Source organism: Athene cunicularia, assembly GCF_003259725.1.
Source record: "Athene cunicularia isolate RWA chromosome 3 unlocalized genomic scaffold, athCun1 chr3_part1, whole genome shotgun sequence".
NCBI lineage: Eukaryota > Metazoa > Chordata > Aves > Strigiformes > Strigidae > Athene > Athene cunicularia.
Genome location: NW_020799097.1, coordinates 105,869,476 through 105,888,793, shown reverse-complemented (window position 1 = coordinate 105,888,793; position 19,318 = coordinate 105,869,476). Strand labels below are relative to the sequence as shown.

The window sequence follows — 19,318 nt, the reverse complement described above, 5'->3', positions numbered from 1 at the left end:
CAGTGCTTTTTTGGGAGAATGATGGTGTCGAGATTATCTGTGGTGATTGGGAGGGAAGGAGCTTGGGTCAGGATGCTGAAGGAGTTCCTCTGAGAGGTCGAAGGACAAGCACCAGTCGCTAGTTAAGCAGCTTCCTTTCTGCTTCAGTGTGCAGACTGAGTTGTCTTGTAAGTCATGATGTACTTTATTCCTAGAAAAGTCGAATCTGATCAAAATACTTCAGATTTGCTTATTACAGTGACTGCTAACACTTGTCTGTGGTGGCATATTGCATGTAACAGAATTGCTCGAAGACAAGACAGGGTGGGAGTGCGTATAAACAATGTGAAAAAACACAACTGAAACTAGGCTAGGATATTAAAGAGACTCAAGCTACCTTATTCTGTCTCTGATAAAGACAGAAACAGATCTAAAATGCTTGACCCTGGGTTACTTCAACTGTCAGGCCTTAGGCTGTGCAGGAGATGCGCACTAGCTTTTTTTAGCATCCATAATGGCTTGTGAAGAGAGCGTTTCAGAATAACGGGGGCATAGAAAACAGATAGTTAACAGTGTTCCCGTCCATTTTTCTGTGAGAAACAAGAGCATCCCTTACTGCTCTGTCGAGCCTAGCTCAGGTCAACTAGAATTTTGGCTGCCATTAAGAAGCTGCTTTGCTGTGCTGGATCCAGTGTACAGTGGAGAACAGTCACATTACTGAAATGGGTGGGTTTCTTTGTCTCTTGGACTGTCTGTAATTGTGTGCCCTGGGGCAGCTGGCAGAATAGAAGTGTGTCTGATGACTTCTTCTGCTTGTTGGGCTGGTACAAGCTATGCCAGTGAAGGTAACTTGTTTCAGGTGTAAGCAGTGTACTGCAGGAGGAGGGGGTGGCTTACATAGCCCTGCCAGCATATCTATTCCAGCATCAACCTGGCTTTACAGTTTTCCACATCCTGTCATTGAAATACCATTGCACACAGCCTTCAGTATATGACATCCCTCAAGTGTTCATTCACTGTCTAAAGTGATTTGCAGTGTAGCACATCTGAGTAGACAGTATACAAACCATATCATTTTGGTATCTAAAAGCTCTCCTGGTATGTTAAGTACTCTAATTTTGTTTGACTGCTCAGAAGTTATTTCCTCTTATCCTAACAAGAATGTATCTTCAATCTCAGTAATACATCATTCTAAATTAATTGTTCAACCTCATCTTTTTTTTTTTTTTTGAGGGCTAATTTGATGGCATGATTTTAATTCACGAATTGAGTAGGTTCTTGTATGAGAATATGAAAACCCCCATAATGTATCTATGTTTGATGTGAAGTTGAGCTTTGATCATGTTTAATTGGAAGGGCAGGTTGGTAAGTCTTCTGTTGATGCACAACATCTTCAGGAGAGGAGGATTAGGAGTGTAAGAGTGTGTACTGGGTTCTGCAGGCACTGATTCAGTTCTCACACTTCTCAGTTTTGGTCTCGCTCATTAAAACTTTGCAAATGAATAGCATTAACATATGTGACTTCTGCTTTTAAAAGCTATGAGGTGACAAATCACACTTCGAAAACTGTTTTCTGTTTTTTTTTCCTAGATGACTGCTGAATGCTATCCCATGGGGATTAAGTGTTTAGAGTGAGCACAGTAGGTGAAGTTGGAGTGGAAGCTGCAGCATATTGTGCCATGTTTCTTACAGGGGAAGAAAGGCTGAAATTACATAGGATTAACAGTATCTTGAATGATGCAGTCTCTTGAATATATTTCTTAAACTCCCTTGAGTCTAAATTTGTGGGTTTATACCAATTCACATCAAAGGTACAGTGCCACATAGTGATATAAGCCTCTGATACCTGCTTTTCATTACTAGTTATAGATTCATCTTCCCACTGTGTTTGCATGCCGACACAAACAGTGGTCTGCAAGCATACAGTTAATTACCTTTAGTGCAAGGAGGGTTATTAGTCTTTTAAGTACTGGTTTTCTGGAATATTCAGCTGAGTTGCCCTCAGTGGATCTCAGTTTTGTGGGCATCTAAACAAAGTAGCCACTGTCAAGGAGAACTGTAGTATGAAGAGATGATGGGTGTACAGGGATTTCCCTTTCATGGTTGACAACACAGTGACAGTGTTTTGTGGTTTCATGGCACACATCTGAGGCCTGAGCTTGCAGTAAGTGGGAGCTGGTCCTTCTCCGTGGTCTGGGTGAGCTACTTTATGTCATTAGTGAAGTACATGTGTATATATGGGCCCTTACTGCAGAAAGCAAAAAGCATTCTAGGTCCATAGCCTGCTTTGTTCATGTAACCATACCCTTAATCACCACTTGACTTTGATCTGTTAGTAGTTGCTGCTTAAGCATAGAGCTTAGTTGACTTGAGAAATTGCCATTTCAGGTGAACGATGGTTTGATGTGTTGTTAGGAAAGAAGTCTCCTAATCTTCTGTGAGAAAGCTGAGGCTTTCAGTGGCCCTGTTGGCTCAGGCATACCAGGGGCATAGGAGGAGTTGTATAGTTACTGTACTGCTGCTGCGTGCATCCTTTGGATTTCCTAATATGTTCCCTAGAGCTCTTTGATGTTCTTCAGCTTCCTGACAGCTGTATTAGATGTGTGGGTAATACCTGCTTGAATAAATTTGGTACTTGTACTTGTCTGGACTCACTAATGTTCTTTTTTGGCTTATTTGACTCTGCAGTTGGCTTCAGGTCCTCAAGTTCAGTTTAACGGCAACAATTCCAAACCTTTGGGGTAGTTACGCAGTGTGGCTTATGCTGAAAAATTAATCTGAAAAATAGCTAGTATACAAGTACGCAATACGTTTCCAAATATTTTGCTGAGAGTTTGCTTCTAATCTGCATTATCTACAAGTCACTGAATGCCTGTCTCATATTTTCTCATCTGTCTATCTTTCTCTCTTATTTAGTTTGTTTGTTGTTCATCCCTTGGGTCACCATTCTTCGTAAATGCAGATTTTGGCTTCTCTCTATAGTTACGTCTTGAGGTCTGAATTGTCTGTTCTGTGAAAATGCAGATGTGCTGTGTATAGCATGGGAAACGATGTTTTTTTTCCCTTTAACCCTCTTCAGAAATGAGTTCAAATATTGTTGATGTTAGCTGGCTTAGGTTGCAGTCAAGTACAGCAAATAGCTATGGTTTTTGGCAGGCAACTGTAGGTGTACAGGTTGTACAAGGTAAACTATGCCATACGGACCCCCTTGAGAAGCGAACTTCGCTTAAAAGCCTGTCAGAATTTCAGTGTAGTACCCTTATCAATTGATTTGCTTTTCAGCATGCTGCCCCAGGATATTAAGTGTGATTTCAAAGTGCATGCTGTTCAGTGAGGCTAATGAAAGTGCTTGCTGCCTAATAAGCAAGTTCTGAGTTAAATGTGAAGTATGAAGAATTGAGGAAAAACCAAAGGGCTCTTTGGGTGGCCTGAGAGCAGGAGACCTGAGACCCAGGGAGAGACCTTACCAGAACATGGTGGCTTGCATCTTATAAGGATCACAGATGTGTTGGGGTGGGAAGGGACCTCTGGGCGTTGTCAAGTTTAGCCCTTCTGTTCACAGCAGGCTTCTTGGGACTGTGTCCATTTGGGTATTGAATATCTCCAAGGATGGAGATGTCAGAATCAATCTGGGCAACCTGTTCCATGATCACTCTCATGGTTAAAAAAAAAAAAAAGACACCTGTTATGCTTGAGTGGAATTTCCTGTATTTCAATTTATGTCTGTTGCCTCTCGTCCTTTCACTGGATACCACTGAGTACTCTGCTTCAGTCTTTGCATTTCCCCACCTTCTCCACCCCACTAGGTATTTTTGGAAATAAATATTTTTGTGGAGAAAGGCTTCTGGTTTTTGAAGCTGGAAGCTATATTTGCTGTAAGGTTGTGTGACACTGAGAGAAGAGCAAATACTTGAGATTCTGGAAGAGTGAAGTGGATGTTTAGGATGGGATAATAAGTAATTAAATATTTACCTTCCTAATTCTTTTATTCTGGCTTCAAAATAAATGGCATGCATGTAGTGGTTCCTTGTGATATTTTAATGAAGTCCGGTAATGTACTGAACTTACTCTGTCAAAAATACAGCTTCTTGCTGTGACCTGCAAACACTTTTCCTCTGGGATTGTTTCCAAGTTTCAGAAGTTTTTGCTTTGAGTTTCTCAATAAGCCATGTATCTATTCCCCCTCATTTTGTTCTGAGATTTGCTTCTTTTCCCGTTAATAACTGTGTTCACAAGCATCAGCCAAGCAATTTTATAATATGCAAATGTCAGCCCTAAGATTTGGGTGTGAATTGCACTGTACATTTTTGGGCTGTAAACAACTTGCTCCAAAGCAGAGCTGGAAACTTGTGGCAGCTCTGCCTGCAGTTCCGGACTAAATGGAGAGCAGTTAGTAGTACAGTCATGCCAAATCACTGTTTACCTCTGGCAACAGCTTCCTAATTTCAGTCCTTCCAAAAGGAGATGACGCTTATTTATTTGTTTTCCTGTTCAAGAAAAAGGTCTTTTCTTAATGAGTAGTGTAATTATAGCGGTGCCTGTTTCTTTGATTTGTTTTGACAGTTTAAATGTGCTGAGGTAAGTCCTAGCTGACTAATTCATATATAATTTTAAATCAACGCAAGTCTCTTCTTGCCAGTAAATGGATGGCAGGATCTAACCAAGACCACTTCAGAAGGTGTTGGTGTGGAGCCGCTGGAATTCTGGTTATGTTCAGGCTTATGTTGCCTGTGTCTTATGGCCTGAGCTCTCTGTACGTGCTGGTGCTGGTGGAGTCACCTCTAAGACCTTTCATTCTGAGGAGTTATTCCAGCTGCATTGTCAAAGTGCAGCAATCTAATTCCCCCAAGGAAAACTCTCCCTTGATTCTAATTTTTCCTCTCTGCAGTTTTCCTTGCCTTAAACCTTTCTTCTGCTTTCATCGATGTGAAGAGCATGAAAGGAGAGCAATTTATAAAGTTAACCACATCTTTCTTTGTGGAAGATCCTTCCTATCCACACTAGACTTGGCAGACACATTTGAATTCAAGTTAAGGTTTTTAAATATTTCAGAGATACAGATCCATATGGTATAATGTTCAACTAATTAACATAAATATTTATGTGGTAACTTACTAGTTAAGTAAGTTATCACGTAAATTAATGACTCTAGATGGTATGATGGAAAATACTTCACAATTACATTTCAGCAGCTGACGTAGATGTGTTTCTTCTGGACAGATCTTTTTTTATTTGAACAGAACTGACTTAATTTGTCCAACCTGTTGTGACTTCTCTTTCTTATTCCTTTTTTATGGAGGAAATCATGGCAATGGTTATACAAAATGCTCTTTGCTGTCCTGCGCTTAATCATTCAGTCACAACATTTAAGTTTTCCTTTTTTTCTGCAGAAAAAGATGGCAAAGCCTTTCATCCAACGTACGAAGAAAAGCTCAAACTTGTGGCACTGCATAAGCAGGTTCTGCTGGGACCTTACAACCCTGACACTTGCCCTGAAGTTGGATTCTTTGATGTGCTGGGGAATGATAGAAGGTAAAAGGGCTGGTGCTCTTCTTGGTCTTAACTCTGCTTTTCCTGTCTGAAGATAACATCATCCAATTTCTGCAATAAGACGACAAGTATGTGGGTTGCCTCAATATGTGTGTATGGTATTGGAAAGTGAGAGTGGTCTCTTCAAATACATCTTAGAAATCTGAGTCACGGTTCAGTAAAGGAGCTAACAGAAGATTATTGGTTTTTTTCAACGGCGTTAGGAAAAGCTGCTGTGCCAACAATCCAGTTTCTCATAGCAGTTTAAGACTTGGTTGGCTGTGCCTTAATGTGCAGGCCTGTGTTTCATCCTAACTCCACATCAGGGTTACAGCAGGCCAAGCCTTTTACTAATGGTAGCAGCATTCACCATAGCTTTTACTAATACCAAAGATAACTTCTGAAATCAGATGCTTGATGCGTTCAAAATGAGTGAATTTTTATGAGATCTGAGCAGTCTCTGGCCTCTCATGCATTGCTTGTAGTTCAGGCTGCACTTCTGATGTTCATTGTTGCTATTTCTAGTGTGAAGGCGATGTGCAACACCACACTGGCTTCTCAGAGCTGGACCCAGTACACTGCTTTTGCACAGCTGGACATAGCTTTCTTTTAGGAAGAACGAGGCTGTTGCATTCAACTAACTGAAGCACTGTAATTGATGGTTGTTACCATGTTTATTCATCCAGGAAAATGTATCAATTTTTTTACACAAACTAGAGTGGAAGAAGGGTAAAAAATATTTCAGGTTCATTTGTAGCTGGAAAGCTCTTGGACATAGTTCAGAATTCTGAGTAGTGTCGATGGTATATATGTATGAGATTTCTTAGAAGCACTCAGTTATGTCTGAAAGAGTTGTTCTGGTGCAGGAAGAAGAGAGCACTGTACTGTCTTTGGGAAAAAGTTGTTGCTTCTCTGAAACTGCATATGATGAAGTTTCATCCCCGGTGTCACAACTTTTTTTCTTTGCTGGGTTCTCAGAGTTCGCTACTGACTTGAAAAGAGTTGAGTCTTCTGTTATTTCAGCTGATTTCTCTCTCTCAGGAAGGAATGGGCTGCGCTTGGAAACATGTCAAAACAAAAAGCTATGACAGAATTTGTTAAGCTCCTGAATAGGTGTTGCCACTTGTTTTCAACATATGTGACTTCCCACAAGATAGAGAAAGAAGAACAAGAAAAGAAAAGGTAGTGTTTGAGTCCTTTGGTGTTGGATTATATTGAGTGTATAACTCTTGACCTGTGGATAGTGTCACAGCTAACTTGGATTGAAGTTGTCTTGAGAAGTGCCTGAAGTTTAGGTGGCTGTGGTACCATTTGATCTCCCTAAGCCTTTTAATTTTGCCAGTAATGAATTATTGTTTCTGAGGTGAAGACACCTAGAATGTAAAGAGTTTCTAAAGTTTTGCTAATGCTGTCATCTTAAGATGTTTAAGAAATACATGCTTCACAAAATGTCTGCCCCAATATGTCTGTGGACTAAATGTATGCAGAATGTGAAATTGTCAGGTGCTTCAAACTCCTCTTCTGGCATTGGTTAGCAACTTGACAAAGACAGTCCTCTGCTATCATTTACATATCACAATATCATATGATTATCAAACTGTAGTATCCAGGTAATTATTGAACATATGGTAAAGCTTGAAAGAGGTGTTTAAGGTTTCCAGGCATTTTTTTTTCCACTGCTCTCTGCTACAAATAGTATAGTAACAGGTTAGAATTATTATCAAATTATAATACAGAGTTTACACTTGTCATACTGCAGAGTACAGTAAAAGTAAACAGTAATATGTTTTCTTCCTGTGTCCAATAAGACACTTCTCCAGGCCAATTTAAGTGGGAGGAGATGATACCAAACAAAAAGCCTTATTGGGCAGGCAGAAGGCAGGTTACAGCATGTTGAAAATAACTCGTCCTAGGATTGTAGGAATGCTGAAATAGCTTATTGAGTGGATGTTGCAGAAGAGAAGAGGAAGAACGAAGGCGGCGTGAAGAGGAGGAGCGTGAGCGTTTACAAAAAGAAGAAGAAAAACGTAGGCGAGAAGAAGAGGAAAGACTGAGAAGGGAAGAAGAGGAGAGGAGGAGAATAGAGGAGGAACGACTTCGGATGGAACAACAGAAGTGAGTAACAGAAACAACACTTCAAAGAAAATTACTTGCACTTGAGACAATTGTATCTAACTGTTAAAAAAGTTAGGCTAAAATTGAATACCGGAAGTTCAGAGCACTCAAGCCTGGCAGTGACATTTGCATCCTCAGTTAAGAGGGACACAGTTTGCAGAGAGTAATTACTCTAATGTGCTATTGTATGTGGCCTCCTCAAATGAAAGTGCCAGAGAAGCTTTCTTTAAAGAGAAGCTCTGGAGATTTTTGGGTTCAAAGGCTGCACCTCATGAAAACTTGTGTCTCTGCTTCCTAAATGATTAATGCCACACTCAACTGAGCAAAGTTAAGTGTCCAGCTGGAAATGTTGTTTGAACTGTGACTTGAACATTTCTATCCTTTCACAGAATGTGGAACCTTGAAAAAAGGATAACTGCAGTTCAGTGGGGTGTTTTGAATGCATGGCTGAAATTTCCTAACTTGGTAGTCTAACACTACTTCCTTGACGGTGCTCCCTTTCTAGGAAGTGTGAAGTATCTGCAGATCTCATTTGTATGCTGGAAATCACTGGATCTTACCACATTTCTAAAATTCACATTCAAATGCACTTCTGTTTGTAGCCTGAATTAAATTGTTTACTTAGAATATGTAGCTCTAGTTATATTTCATTGTTCCCATAGCATCTAGGTGCTGAAGACATGAATCTAGCTTTGCACGTATAATATTTAGGAGAATGATAAATCATCAAAGCTGTTCCACATCAGTCAGCAACCGTTTTCCATAATAAAAATGTCTTCAGAGGGGATGTCTCCTGAAGTAGATCCTGTGCTTGCTATGTAGTCGCTTTGAGAAGAGAGCAAATAATTAATCCACAAGTTTTACTGTTTAAAGTGACGAGAGCCAGAGGAGTGTAAAATACAGAGAATAACAAAAAACATTGCACAGTGCTAAGTTACAAGAAGCATGATATGCCTTGAAGTTAAGAGATTTTTTTCTTTATATGAATAGCAGTTGTGTACTAAGTGCTTGTAGCAGGTTACAGAGATAAGGAGTTTAGTCAGAAAAGGAATGTCTACATATATACGGGCCATGTATCTCAACTGGTCATAGTTTGCTGAAGAGTAGTAAATCTTGCCCTTTAGGATACTAAACCAGTCTAATACTGGAGCTTTTAGAGGATGATTTTTGGGTAAGGAAAGAATTACTCCTGAATTTGTGTCATACTGCTTTCTTCCTGTGAAGCATTGATAGCTGGTCACTGATGGACATAACATGTGAGACAAACCCTGGATCTAGCTAGTAATTTTACTATATAGTTTCTGTTAGCCCTTTGGAGAGAGGAGAAAAACTGAGCCAGTGCATAAGTAACCTATGTGTTCTTCCTGAAGTTTCAGCAGTTGTGTTTGTTGGAGGCACAGATGCCCTGTTTGGCAGCATTGTTTTTCGTTCCTGAATTAGGCCACAGTCAGTCAGGATTTTCATATTTGTTTGCATACTGTCCTGGGAAATTAAGATAGTAATGTGGTGTGTTCTTCTTAGATGTACCGAAGAGCGTTGGCGTGCTGTACCACAGAGGGTTTGTTCTTATCAGTATTTGTAGAACGGTTGCTAGAAGGGTGCTTTCTGCATGTTTTCTGGAGGAACCGAATGTGGTTTTTTCGCCTTGGTGGTTTGAGAAATTTAGTCATGCATTTTTCTAGCACCACCTCTTTACCAGACTACAGATTGGGAGTTACGTAAGAGCTCTTGGTTTTTTAACATATGATGTTTTCAAACATTGGGTAGAAATTGTTGCTCCCTTCATATTCTCAGCATATTTTTTTAGGCAAAATTCACATTTGCATTACCTCTGGGTTCTGCTCCATTATGTAGATTTGTTTTAATTGGTTTTTGCAGGAATTGAATTAACTGTCTTTGAGGCCACTTAAAGCACTTAAGTACAGGGATTTCCCCAATACCCTCAGCTGCTTGTAATCTTCATACTCTCCTCCCACCTATCTAGGCAACAGATAATGGCAGCACTGAACTCCCAGACTGCCATTCAGTTCCAGCAGTATGCAGCCCAGCAGTATCCGGGCAACTATGAACAGCAGCAGATCCTAATTCGGCAGCTCCAGGAACAACATTATCAACAATACATGCAGCAGTTGTATCAAGTCCAGCTTGCACAGCAACAGGTATGGCTGACCATCTGAGAAGCTTAGATTTTGTGTCCCAGGCTGTCTGAGAGATGTTAACTTGTCTGCCGTTATCTCCTTGAAAAGGTAATTGCTACAAGGATAGTGTCCTAGTGACTAATGTGGCTTCAGATTCAAACACCAAAGCTCCATTATTTAATCTTTTTGTGTAGTTTCTTGAAGCAGCTCTAAGTTAAGAAAATTCTAAGCAGCCTTTACTAATTACTTGGCTTGATATTATTCTTGAGAGACCAAATATAGAGCGCTCTGCTGCAGTATCTATTGTATGTGTAATTTAATGGGGGTACCTACCAGTGCATCTGAGCACAAACTATGCAAGTGACTCTAGTGTAGGTCTGGCACCTGAAGATTTGTGCAGAGCATCAGGCTTTGGTCAACCATGTGTTTCCAGCTGAACATGCATGCAGCACTGCCACATCACTACTGGGTTTGAGATTTCTCCTTCCTGTCAACCTGATGACTACTGACTTTTCTCCTTCTGCAGCTATTGTCTGACATCAGTATCTAATTAAGTTGCTTGCCTGCAATAGACTTCTCGTGATTTGGGTGGGAGGACAGACTTTCACATTTCTGGTAGCAATGGGTGGCAGTAGTACATTACTCCTCTGCAAGGGTTTTGTGCTCGGGCATGAAAGGCCACTTGTCAGTTTAGGGGAGTCTTACATCTCGGGCAAATATGCTGTGTTCCCATCTCAAGCTGTCTTAAAGTTCAAGGATGTCTATCTGTAACTGTCTCAAACAGATGTAAGCCAGACTTCAGACTAGTATGTCTGACCTATCTGGGCAGGACCTGAATCTTAAATGGCATGTAACTGCCAGCCTGAGTTCTGTTGTTCTTGAGCTGAAGATTTGAAATTCAGTAACCAATTTCCTGTTAAATCATTTGTATTTTGATGAGGCTGATGCCCTCAGAAAAGAACTGTCCAAGGAAGGAGGAAGCTATATGAACCTCATGAAGTTCAACAAGGCCAAGTGCAAGGTCCTGCACATGGGTCAGGGCAGTTCCCAATATTGGTACAGACTGGGGGATTAATGGATTTGGAGCAGCCCTGTGGAGATGGATTTGGGGATACTGGTTCATGAAAAACTGGATGTGAGCTGGCAGTGAGCTCTTGCAGCCCAGAAAGCCAGTTGTATCCTGGGCTGCATAAAAAGTGTGGCCAGGTGGTTGAGGAAGAGAGGTGAGTCTCCCCCTCCACTCTGCTTTCATGAGACCCCGCCTGGAGTCCTATATCCAGCTCTGGGGTCCCCAGTACAAGACAGATGTGGACCTGTTAGAGCAGGTCCAGAGGAGGCCACAAAAATGGTCAGAGGGCTGGAATACCTCTCCTGAGGAAAGGTTGAGCAGGTTGGGATTGTTCAGCCCAGGGGAGAGAAGGCTCCAAGGAGACCTTGTTGCAGCCTTTCAGTACTTACAGGGGGGCTTATAAGAAAAACAGACAAACCTTTTTACTAGGGCCTATAGTGACAGGACGAGGAGCAATGGTTTTAATCTGAGAGAGAGTAGGTTTAGAGTGAACATAAGGAAGAAATGGTTTTACAATGAGAATGGTCAGACACTGGATCACATTGCCTAGAGAAGTTGTGGATGCCCCGTTATTGGAAGTGTTCAAGGTCAGGTTGGATGGAGCTTTGAGTGGCCTGATTGGGTGAAAAATGTCCCTGCCCACAGCAGGCGGGTTGGACTAGATGATCTTTAAAGGTCCAATCCGAGCCAAACCACTATTTGATGGAGTTGTAGTGGTATAGGAAAGTCAGAAGCTTCCTACCCTGTTATAGTTACTCTTGAAGCTTAGTGCCACCTTGGTACCAATGCTTTGGTGTTGTAGTGGTAAGCAAAAGCTATAGCCTCATCAGTCTTGTCCTTGATGTCTTCTGTAATTGATACTACTCCCTTGAGACAGGTGTCAGAGATGCTGCTGCCAGTTTTCTTCAATGCTGTCAGCACTGCTCCTTTCAATCATGGCTGCCTGCTTTCTATGTACAGAAGACTAATGCCCTCCAAGATCTGGGCAAAACAACCTTTTTTTTATAGTGACTTACAAAATAAGAAGTCTGTCAGACAATGAAGTTTATCCTTCAAATCTCTATTTGGACAGCTTTTGTAGAGGAAGGGATGAAAAGAAACATGTAAAGCTAAAATTATCTAATCCTATTTCAGACTTCCCTGAATGTTCAGGAAGCCTCTGTAAAACTTCTGAGGAATACTTTCCTTTCAGGTGCCTGTAACTCAGGCACTTTGGGACCTATTAGTGTAGTTAAAAAGTGCTGTTCTGTCATGGTTGCTTACAGATCATCTTGTGATACAATTAATTTTGGAAAGGACATATGCAATAGTTTCCTGGAAAGTTCTTCCCACTTTATGTTGTCTCAGTGCATAGAACTGCTGTTGTAGCAAGTGGATCTGGGCACCATCTGTACAATTTCTCAGATTTGAAATCTAAGTAATGTTTGACTATATTGTCTTTGTGCTCCTTCAGGATACCTACATCCCATTCATTCATCAATTAGATTATTCTTTAAAGAGTGGTTCTGTCAATTATACTTTTTTTCCTGTCCCAACAAAAAAGCATATGTAATCTCTGTACTGATAGCTAGGGGTAGGGGAATAAGCCTTGAAGCTAAAGGGGCTTCAGCAGGTAATGTATCCTGCTTAAATCCAAAAGGATGGTTGTTACCTTGTATAATCTCTTTCTAGGTGTATTTAATCCTTTGCAGAGGGACAGCGTGATAAATTCTATATAAAGAGTTTCAATGTACGTAAGTCGAGTTCTAAAAGCAGCGCCTCTGAGCTTTAATAACTCTTCTCCCAGACCACTTGCAGTCCTTGTGGCTCTTACACGTCTTGCTTTCATATTAAATAACTGCATTTGTCAGGCGTCATGGATTTGATAGAGAACCCTGTTGAGCAAGATAAGTCGCAAATTGTCAAGTACTTAATAGACCTTAAATACTTCCAGTTCTCTTTAGAGCTAGACTCCTTTCAGCCCGCTGGTAGAAACCAGCAAACAAGTCATCGCTTTCAATTTTGAAAGAAACATTATATGAATTACTGAAATGAAGAATTTCTGTAGTTAAGTGCAAGGGTTTATTGTGTGTGCCCCGATTAACTTGAAAGTTGAATCTTTTTGTTCCAGTTTTATCCACCAGCCTAGAACAAAGTGACTTCATTTCCCCTGTTGCTAAGTACATGTAATTCTCACTGGTTAATGTGTGCTGCTTCTGGCCTTTTGTGTAGGGCCTCTTTGTGGGGTGCAGGCAGAGATTGTTTTTCTTTATAAAGTGTCTTTGTACCTTCTACTGGAAGAGGGAGACGTCTTGGGAGGGTTTGGTTTTACTTGACTTAATTTCTGTCATTTTAGGCAGCCTTACAAAAACAGCAGGAGGCGGTTGTGGCAGCGACAGGGACACCTTTGACTACTACATCGAAGGTGAATGCACCTGCCCCAGGGGACACCCCATCTATTAATGGGCAGGCCAGTGCACATGCAGACAGCCCTGAAAAAGAGCTGGATCCAGAGGCTTTGGAAGAAGCGCTGGAGAATGGACCAAAAGGTAGGCCTAGCTAGATGCCTTAATTAAAAATAAATAGCAAAAGCATTTCTTAGGAGTCAGATGTCTTAAGTATGGTTACTGTGGTTCTTTGGCTTCATTGGGCTGTGCAAGAGCTAAGTTGGATTCCTAGGTCCAGTTTCTCTCAAGGGAGAGCAATACTGTGCAGGCAAAACCCAGCTTTGGGGTAAGGGAAAGAGGAAACAGCAAAAGCATTTCAGGCAAATTGGTTGGGATCCAGAACCTCCTTTCACTCTTGAAAGACACCTAAAAGTTCTGCCAGAAAGCTGTTCTGTGCAGAAGTATGTTCAATCTTATTTGAACTCAGGTCAAAACTGAATGATTTAGCCTTGCAGATTAAAATAAAGCCAAATCCTTCTTACTCTGCTGTCCTACCTGTGGCTTAACCCCGTCCTATGTGCAGTCTGGACTGCTGTCTGCTCATATTTCCCACCTTCTTCAGACAGCTTCTAGGAGGCTGTGGTAGTGGAGCAGGAAACATAGCCTCCCAGAAGCTCTTTCATCGCTGGTATTTCTGGGTGTTACCTCTATGCTTTCATCCACAATCAGTAGTCCTCAAAAGACTTGCTTGGATCCCAGTATAGAACCACCACTAGGACAGTCCCTGTCTGTATAATGAGATGTTCAGTTATTTTAGTCAATATTTGACAATTCCTAGACAAGTCCACAAGCTCTGGTTCTGTCCCATTAAAGATCCTTTCAGTGAAGAGTTCTGTGCAATGCAACCCTGTCACCTGTAGCAGTACATCTGTCTTCTGAGTCTTTTCTGCAGAAGCACTAGTTGGTTTAAATGTGGTGGATGAGTGAACTGGTAGGATTTAAGCATGCAGCGTTTTATCTAAACTTGCACCGCATTTCCTGCAAGCTTCAGCTGTGAAAGATGTTTCTTCAGTTAAAAAATAAATTACTTAGAAGGAACTCTGCTTGTGGTCCTCAAGTGCCCCTAAGGCACACTTAGATATGCAGCATAAATAACTGAAACAAAGCTTAACCTGGAGTATTTCCTCCCCTGTCTCCAGATTCTGTTCCAGTGATAGCTGCCCCATCGATGTGGACAAGACCCCAAATAAAAGACTTCAAGGAAAAAATTCGGCAGGATGCAGACTCTGTGATCACAGTGGGCCGAGGCGAAGTGGTTACAGTTAGAGTACCAACTCATGAAGAGGGGTCTTACCTCTTTTGGGAGTTTGCTACAGACAATTATGACATTGGTTTTGGGGTGTATTTTGAATGGACAGACTCCCCTAATACTGCAGTCAGTGTGCATGTCAGCGAATCCAGTGATGATGAGGATGAAGAAGAAGGTAAGCATGCTTATTTATGTAAGCTTATTTATGCCAGTCCTGCAGAGCTTGCCGTGGGGAAGACCCAAGTGATTGTTTTTTGTAAACTCCTAGTTCTCCAAACTTTCATCTAGCTGGAATCTTGTCTTCAATTTTGAATAGGAAATATAATTCTGAAACTAACTTCAGTCACCTCATTTGGTCACAGATAGGTTAGAGCAGTTGAGGGTGGAGAAATCATTTTCCTAAGTTTTACTTACTGCTTAGTGTACCCTCTTGTCCAGTTCAGCTATTCAGTAAGCTAGATTGAAAGGTGTGCCCTAATAGGGCATAGTGGATCTGCACACTGAAAGCCTTAAGAAGAATCTTTCTGTGCTGTTCATGAACTTTTTCTAAGGAGGAAAATTCTTTGAGTCTTCAGCAAAACAGCTTAAAAGAGTAATTCCTGATAGTGGCTAGGACATGGGCCACAGCCTTTACCTACAGGGGAGTCTAGCATACTATCAGAAAAAAAATTGTTTGGGATGTGATTTGCTTAGAAGGAACTGCTGACATAGGAAGCAGTGGCCTTCTGGATATTACTACTAAGTCATCAGTAGTAGTATGTATGTCAGATCAGTAGCAGTCAATGTGGGGTAATGTCTTAATGAAAACTAGAGCTTGGCATCTCTGCAAACTAACCCAGCTGTGCTGGGGAGATTGGTGTGGTGAGTTTTAACATCAAACTGTAAAATCCATGATAAAGTGAGCATGCTTACTGTTCCTTCTGCTTTTGAATGCTTTAGCCACAGCCTTGGTGTGAACCCCTTGGACCCATCTGATTCCTAAACTAACAAAGAGTGCCTTGTCCACTACAGATCAGTCTGACTTTCTCTTGTAAAGCATCCACCCACGTTAACTGACACCTTGTTTTTTTCCTTGCAGAAAATACTAGCAGTGAAGAAAAAGCCAAAAAGAATGCCAACAAGCCTCAGCTAGATGAAATAGTGCCTGTGTACAGACGAGACTGTCATGAAGAAGTGTATGCTGGCAGCCACCAGTACCCAGGGAGAGGAGTTTATCTTCTTAAATTTGACAACTCCTACTCTCTATGGAGGTCAAAAACAGTTTACTACAGAGTTTATTATACTAGATAAAGGTGTGGCTGTGTCTGAGGCTGGGCTGTGCAGAAGATGTCGTTTTATTTGGAATTTTCTTCAAGCATAATGGATCCTTTTGAGTCTGTGTTTTATCCTGTCTGTATCTGTATGGTTTGTGTGAACTCTAACAAGTAGACACTGGGATCTTCCTGCTCCATGACACTAATGCATATTGCATTGGGCTTAACAGAGGATCTCCCTAGCCCTTTTGGGTATTGGAGTTAACCAATGGAAGTCATTGGCTCCAGTGCTAAGGTCACATCAAGTTGCATTTGTTAAAGCCTCATGAAAAAGGGGGAGGGAGTTGCTGGCTCACTGGCTGGGTGATCTGATGTTTCCAGGTCTGGATGCTTTGAATAACTTGTTAATGGTTAATTTAAAGGTCCCATCAATAACTGGTAGATTTGGATGCAGTTTGCTGTGTAGCAAGTTTCTCTTAACTGTAATTGAATGTCAGATTTTTACACCATTAAAACTTGAAACTTTACGTTGATGCAGTTTAGAAACAAGTTGTCTCGCTTCTGTCCTCTTCAAAGAAGAAACATTCAGTTCCTTAAACCAGTGTAGTGACTAAGACAAGGATGAACAGCATCATGGAAGTACAGCAAATAACCTCTTCTGAAGATGTAAACTGAATGATAATTAAAAGTATATGTAACAAAAACCACCTTAATCTCTCTGCCCTGCTGCTAACCCTAGAATAAAAGAAGTCATTTTTGGGGACAATTGACTTTGAACCAGGGCACAAACTATTTCTAAGTTCGGTGGGTTTTTAATGGGGTAGACTTTTAAAAAGCATATATATATATATATATATATATATGTACAAACCTGAAACCAGTTTTCTGCACAATGTTCTGGTTTATCTGTTTTTGTAAAACCTGAATAAGCACATTGTGCATCTGAAGAACAGGAAATCACTTTGATAAAGTATACGAGTTAATGTTGCACTAATTATAGAAATCGCTGCCAGTCCATTTTAGTCTGAACTGGTGATACTTGGGTGCAAACTTTCTGCTTTAATCTGTAACTGTTTGCAGAAGGCCAGAGTGCACATACAGATACTTAATAATGTAGCTTTAATCTCAATTTCATATGGTTTGGTTGGGGCATTTCATATATTGTATAGTGGAAAAATGCAGGTGGCTCCTTGACTTGAGGCTGCAGTAAGAATCTGCTCTCCTTGGAGCCCTGCACCCCAGAGGTGATGTGTTGCAACAACGACTTACGTAAGTGCTCTCTGCATGGGTAATGCACTTTGTTACTGAAAGAAAAAATGGTTACTTTGAGTCTGTCAGATCAGTTCTTGCAGTAAGACTTCCATTGATTAGCTGCAGCATGTACAGTTCCATGGCAAATGATGTTGAGTTTGTGGGGTTTGTTTGAATAATCGGTTTGTACATACATGATACTTTACTTTTCTCATACCAACCATGGAGATATTTCTCCTGGAGTGCTTAACTTGTCATCTTGCGTTTGGTTCAGCAACACCGTACCAGCTTATAGCTAGTTAGTGCTGCTTTATCCAAAAACACTGTAAAATGTTCTGCTCTTGTGTACATACAGTATATAAACCATGAATTTAGAAAGTACCTTGCTTTTAAAGAAAACTGTATTTAATGTAAAAAAAAAAACCAAAAAAACAAAAAACCTTTTAAAAAGGCAGGCACTAATATATTTCTTCCAGTCTTCAATTGATTTTTTTTTTTTTTGTCCATACAAAAATGTTACAACTTTTTCCTCTAAGAATATCTGTTCTTGGGAGCAGTGTTTGTCGCTTTAAATGGCAGCACTTACTGTCATGTGTTGGATGTTAGAACTTTTACGTTTTCAGACTTTTTTTATTGCCTCTGGCTGTTGATTAGTACAGTACAAGTGCGATTTCAAGATACCTTGAGATAGTATTTAATCCTAATTAAAATACATTTATCTGTAATGCTGTTGGCTTTTTATTAATTTGGAAACCTTGACATTTCTGTGTACGGCTATTCAGCTAAGATAAGCTTGTCATCTTTCCTTTCATTTTTGAAAATTCAGTACCATGCTAACACTCTGTGGTCTTAGCAGCCAAATCACTTGGGCCAGAGGCTCTGCATGAGAAGTGTCACTAGCTCACTGGATGAGACCATCTGTCAATATTAGACAAGCCCAGCTTGAACAGCATCATTGCATTGGGTTTTTGAAAGGGTAGGAGAAAGGGTTGGATGTGGGCAGCTAAAACTTGTAGGCTCTTTTCTGCCTAGGAGAAAAGTTCCTAACTTTCCCCCTGAGGTTTACTGAACCCAGCCCCAAGGGGCAGTAGGAGCTGGCTGCCTTGTCCTGAAAAGCCCTTGGACCAACGGCAAGAGACGGGCAGGACCACGCATGGTTTATACTGAACAAGAAAAGCAAGAACCGAGAGGCAAAAAGACAAGTTATGCTAAGGCTTCTGTTCACCAAAGTTACCTTTTGCTGCTTACCTGCTACTATTATGTAGCTTATCCTGGAGCTGAGACCAGAAGTGGGTTTTGCACTAGTTCGATCTGTGGTCCAGGTCCCATTGGCCCCACCTGCCCCCTCAGACAGCAGCCCCTGAAGCTCGTGCTTCCAGATCCCCTCTGGGCAGCAGAAGTCTCCAGTGAGAACAAAACAAGTGCAGTACGGTTAGAATTGAGATGCTGAGAAGCGTAATGTACCATAGACTCTGGGTGTGCTGCAAACTAGTTTCACATGAAGTGTGCAAGTGCATTGAAAACCAAATTACAGCAGCAAGCCTACCCCAGCTGGACCTATTTTACCTGCCTCATGCATGTATAAATTCCCCTTTCTCTAATTGAAGTGGAGCGCCGTACTCCTTGCAGCTCACCTAAGGCAGTGCTCTTCCACAGGAGGGTTCTCGTAAACGTTCTCTGAAATGAGCCGAGTCACCGGCAATAAATCTAGGTGATGTCACGTAAACAGGTTAACAAAGCTCGGTTCCAAATACACTGGTGCTTTGAGAAAAGCTAAATCTGAGGGACAAACCCTTGTTGGAAATGAGGTTTTCAGAAGTACTGTCAACATGGGCGTTGCTGGTGCAGCCTCTTCTTTGTAGCAGTTGCATGGGAGGTACCAAGGCAAGGGCTTCCTTGACTCTGCTGTCCCTGAAGGATAAGCACTGCAGTTGAAACGAACTTGCTAATTAAGCCACTTGGCTGCTCTGTGAAATTATCCTTGCCTATCCCCTTTGCTGTCCTTCCCTACCCCTTGGCTTTTTTAGAACTCTGTGCCTTTATGCTTTGCTTTGTAAGGCGCAGATGGATGCAATCATAAAGTTGATGGATAAAGTAACTGTAATGGACAGGACTGTAAAAATCAGTTGTTTCCTGTCAAAGGAGGTCTGAGGGATAGTTCAGCCATTTTACCTCCTCCTATTTATGCAGTTGCTTTGGAAATTGTCAGAGTAGGCTGCATTGACGTGCTGAAGTACAAAGAAGCAAAGCAGCCATCCTTCACCCAGGGGCTAATCACCTCTCCAGACTGAGTAACAGCTATGGGCAGA

At 41.2% G+C, this 19,318-nt stretch overlaps 1 protein-coding gene across 1 annotated transcript; it reads left to right on the top strand.

The window, feature by feature from the left end:
- The first annotated feature begins 5,290 nt into the window (after positions 1-5,290).
- Positions 5,291-17,734, top strand: ACBD3 (acyl-CoA binding domain containing 3). Its single transcript, XM_026844650.1, has 7 exons — positions 5,291-5,511; positions 6,550-6,690; positions 7,465-7,623; positions 9,608-9,782; positions 13,166-13,358; positions 14,396-14,680; positions 15,584-17,734. The coding sequence occupies exons 1-7, from the start codon at positions 5,291-5,293 to the stop codon at positions 15,793-15,795; spliced, it is 1,386 nt and encodes a 461-aa protein (XP_026700451.1). The 3' UTR covers positions 15,796-17,734.
- Positions 17,735-19,318: the final 1,584 nt, after the last annotated feature.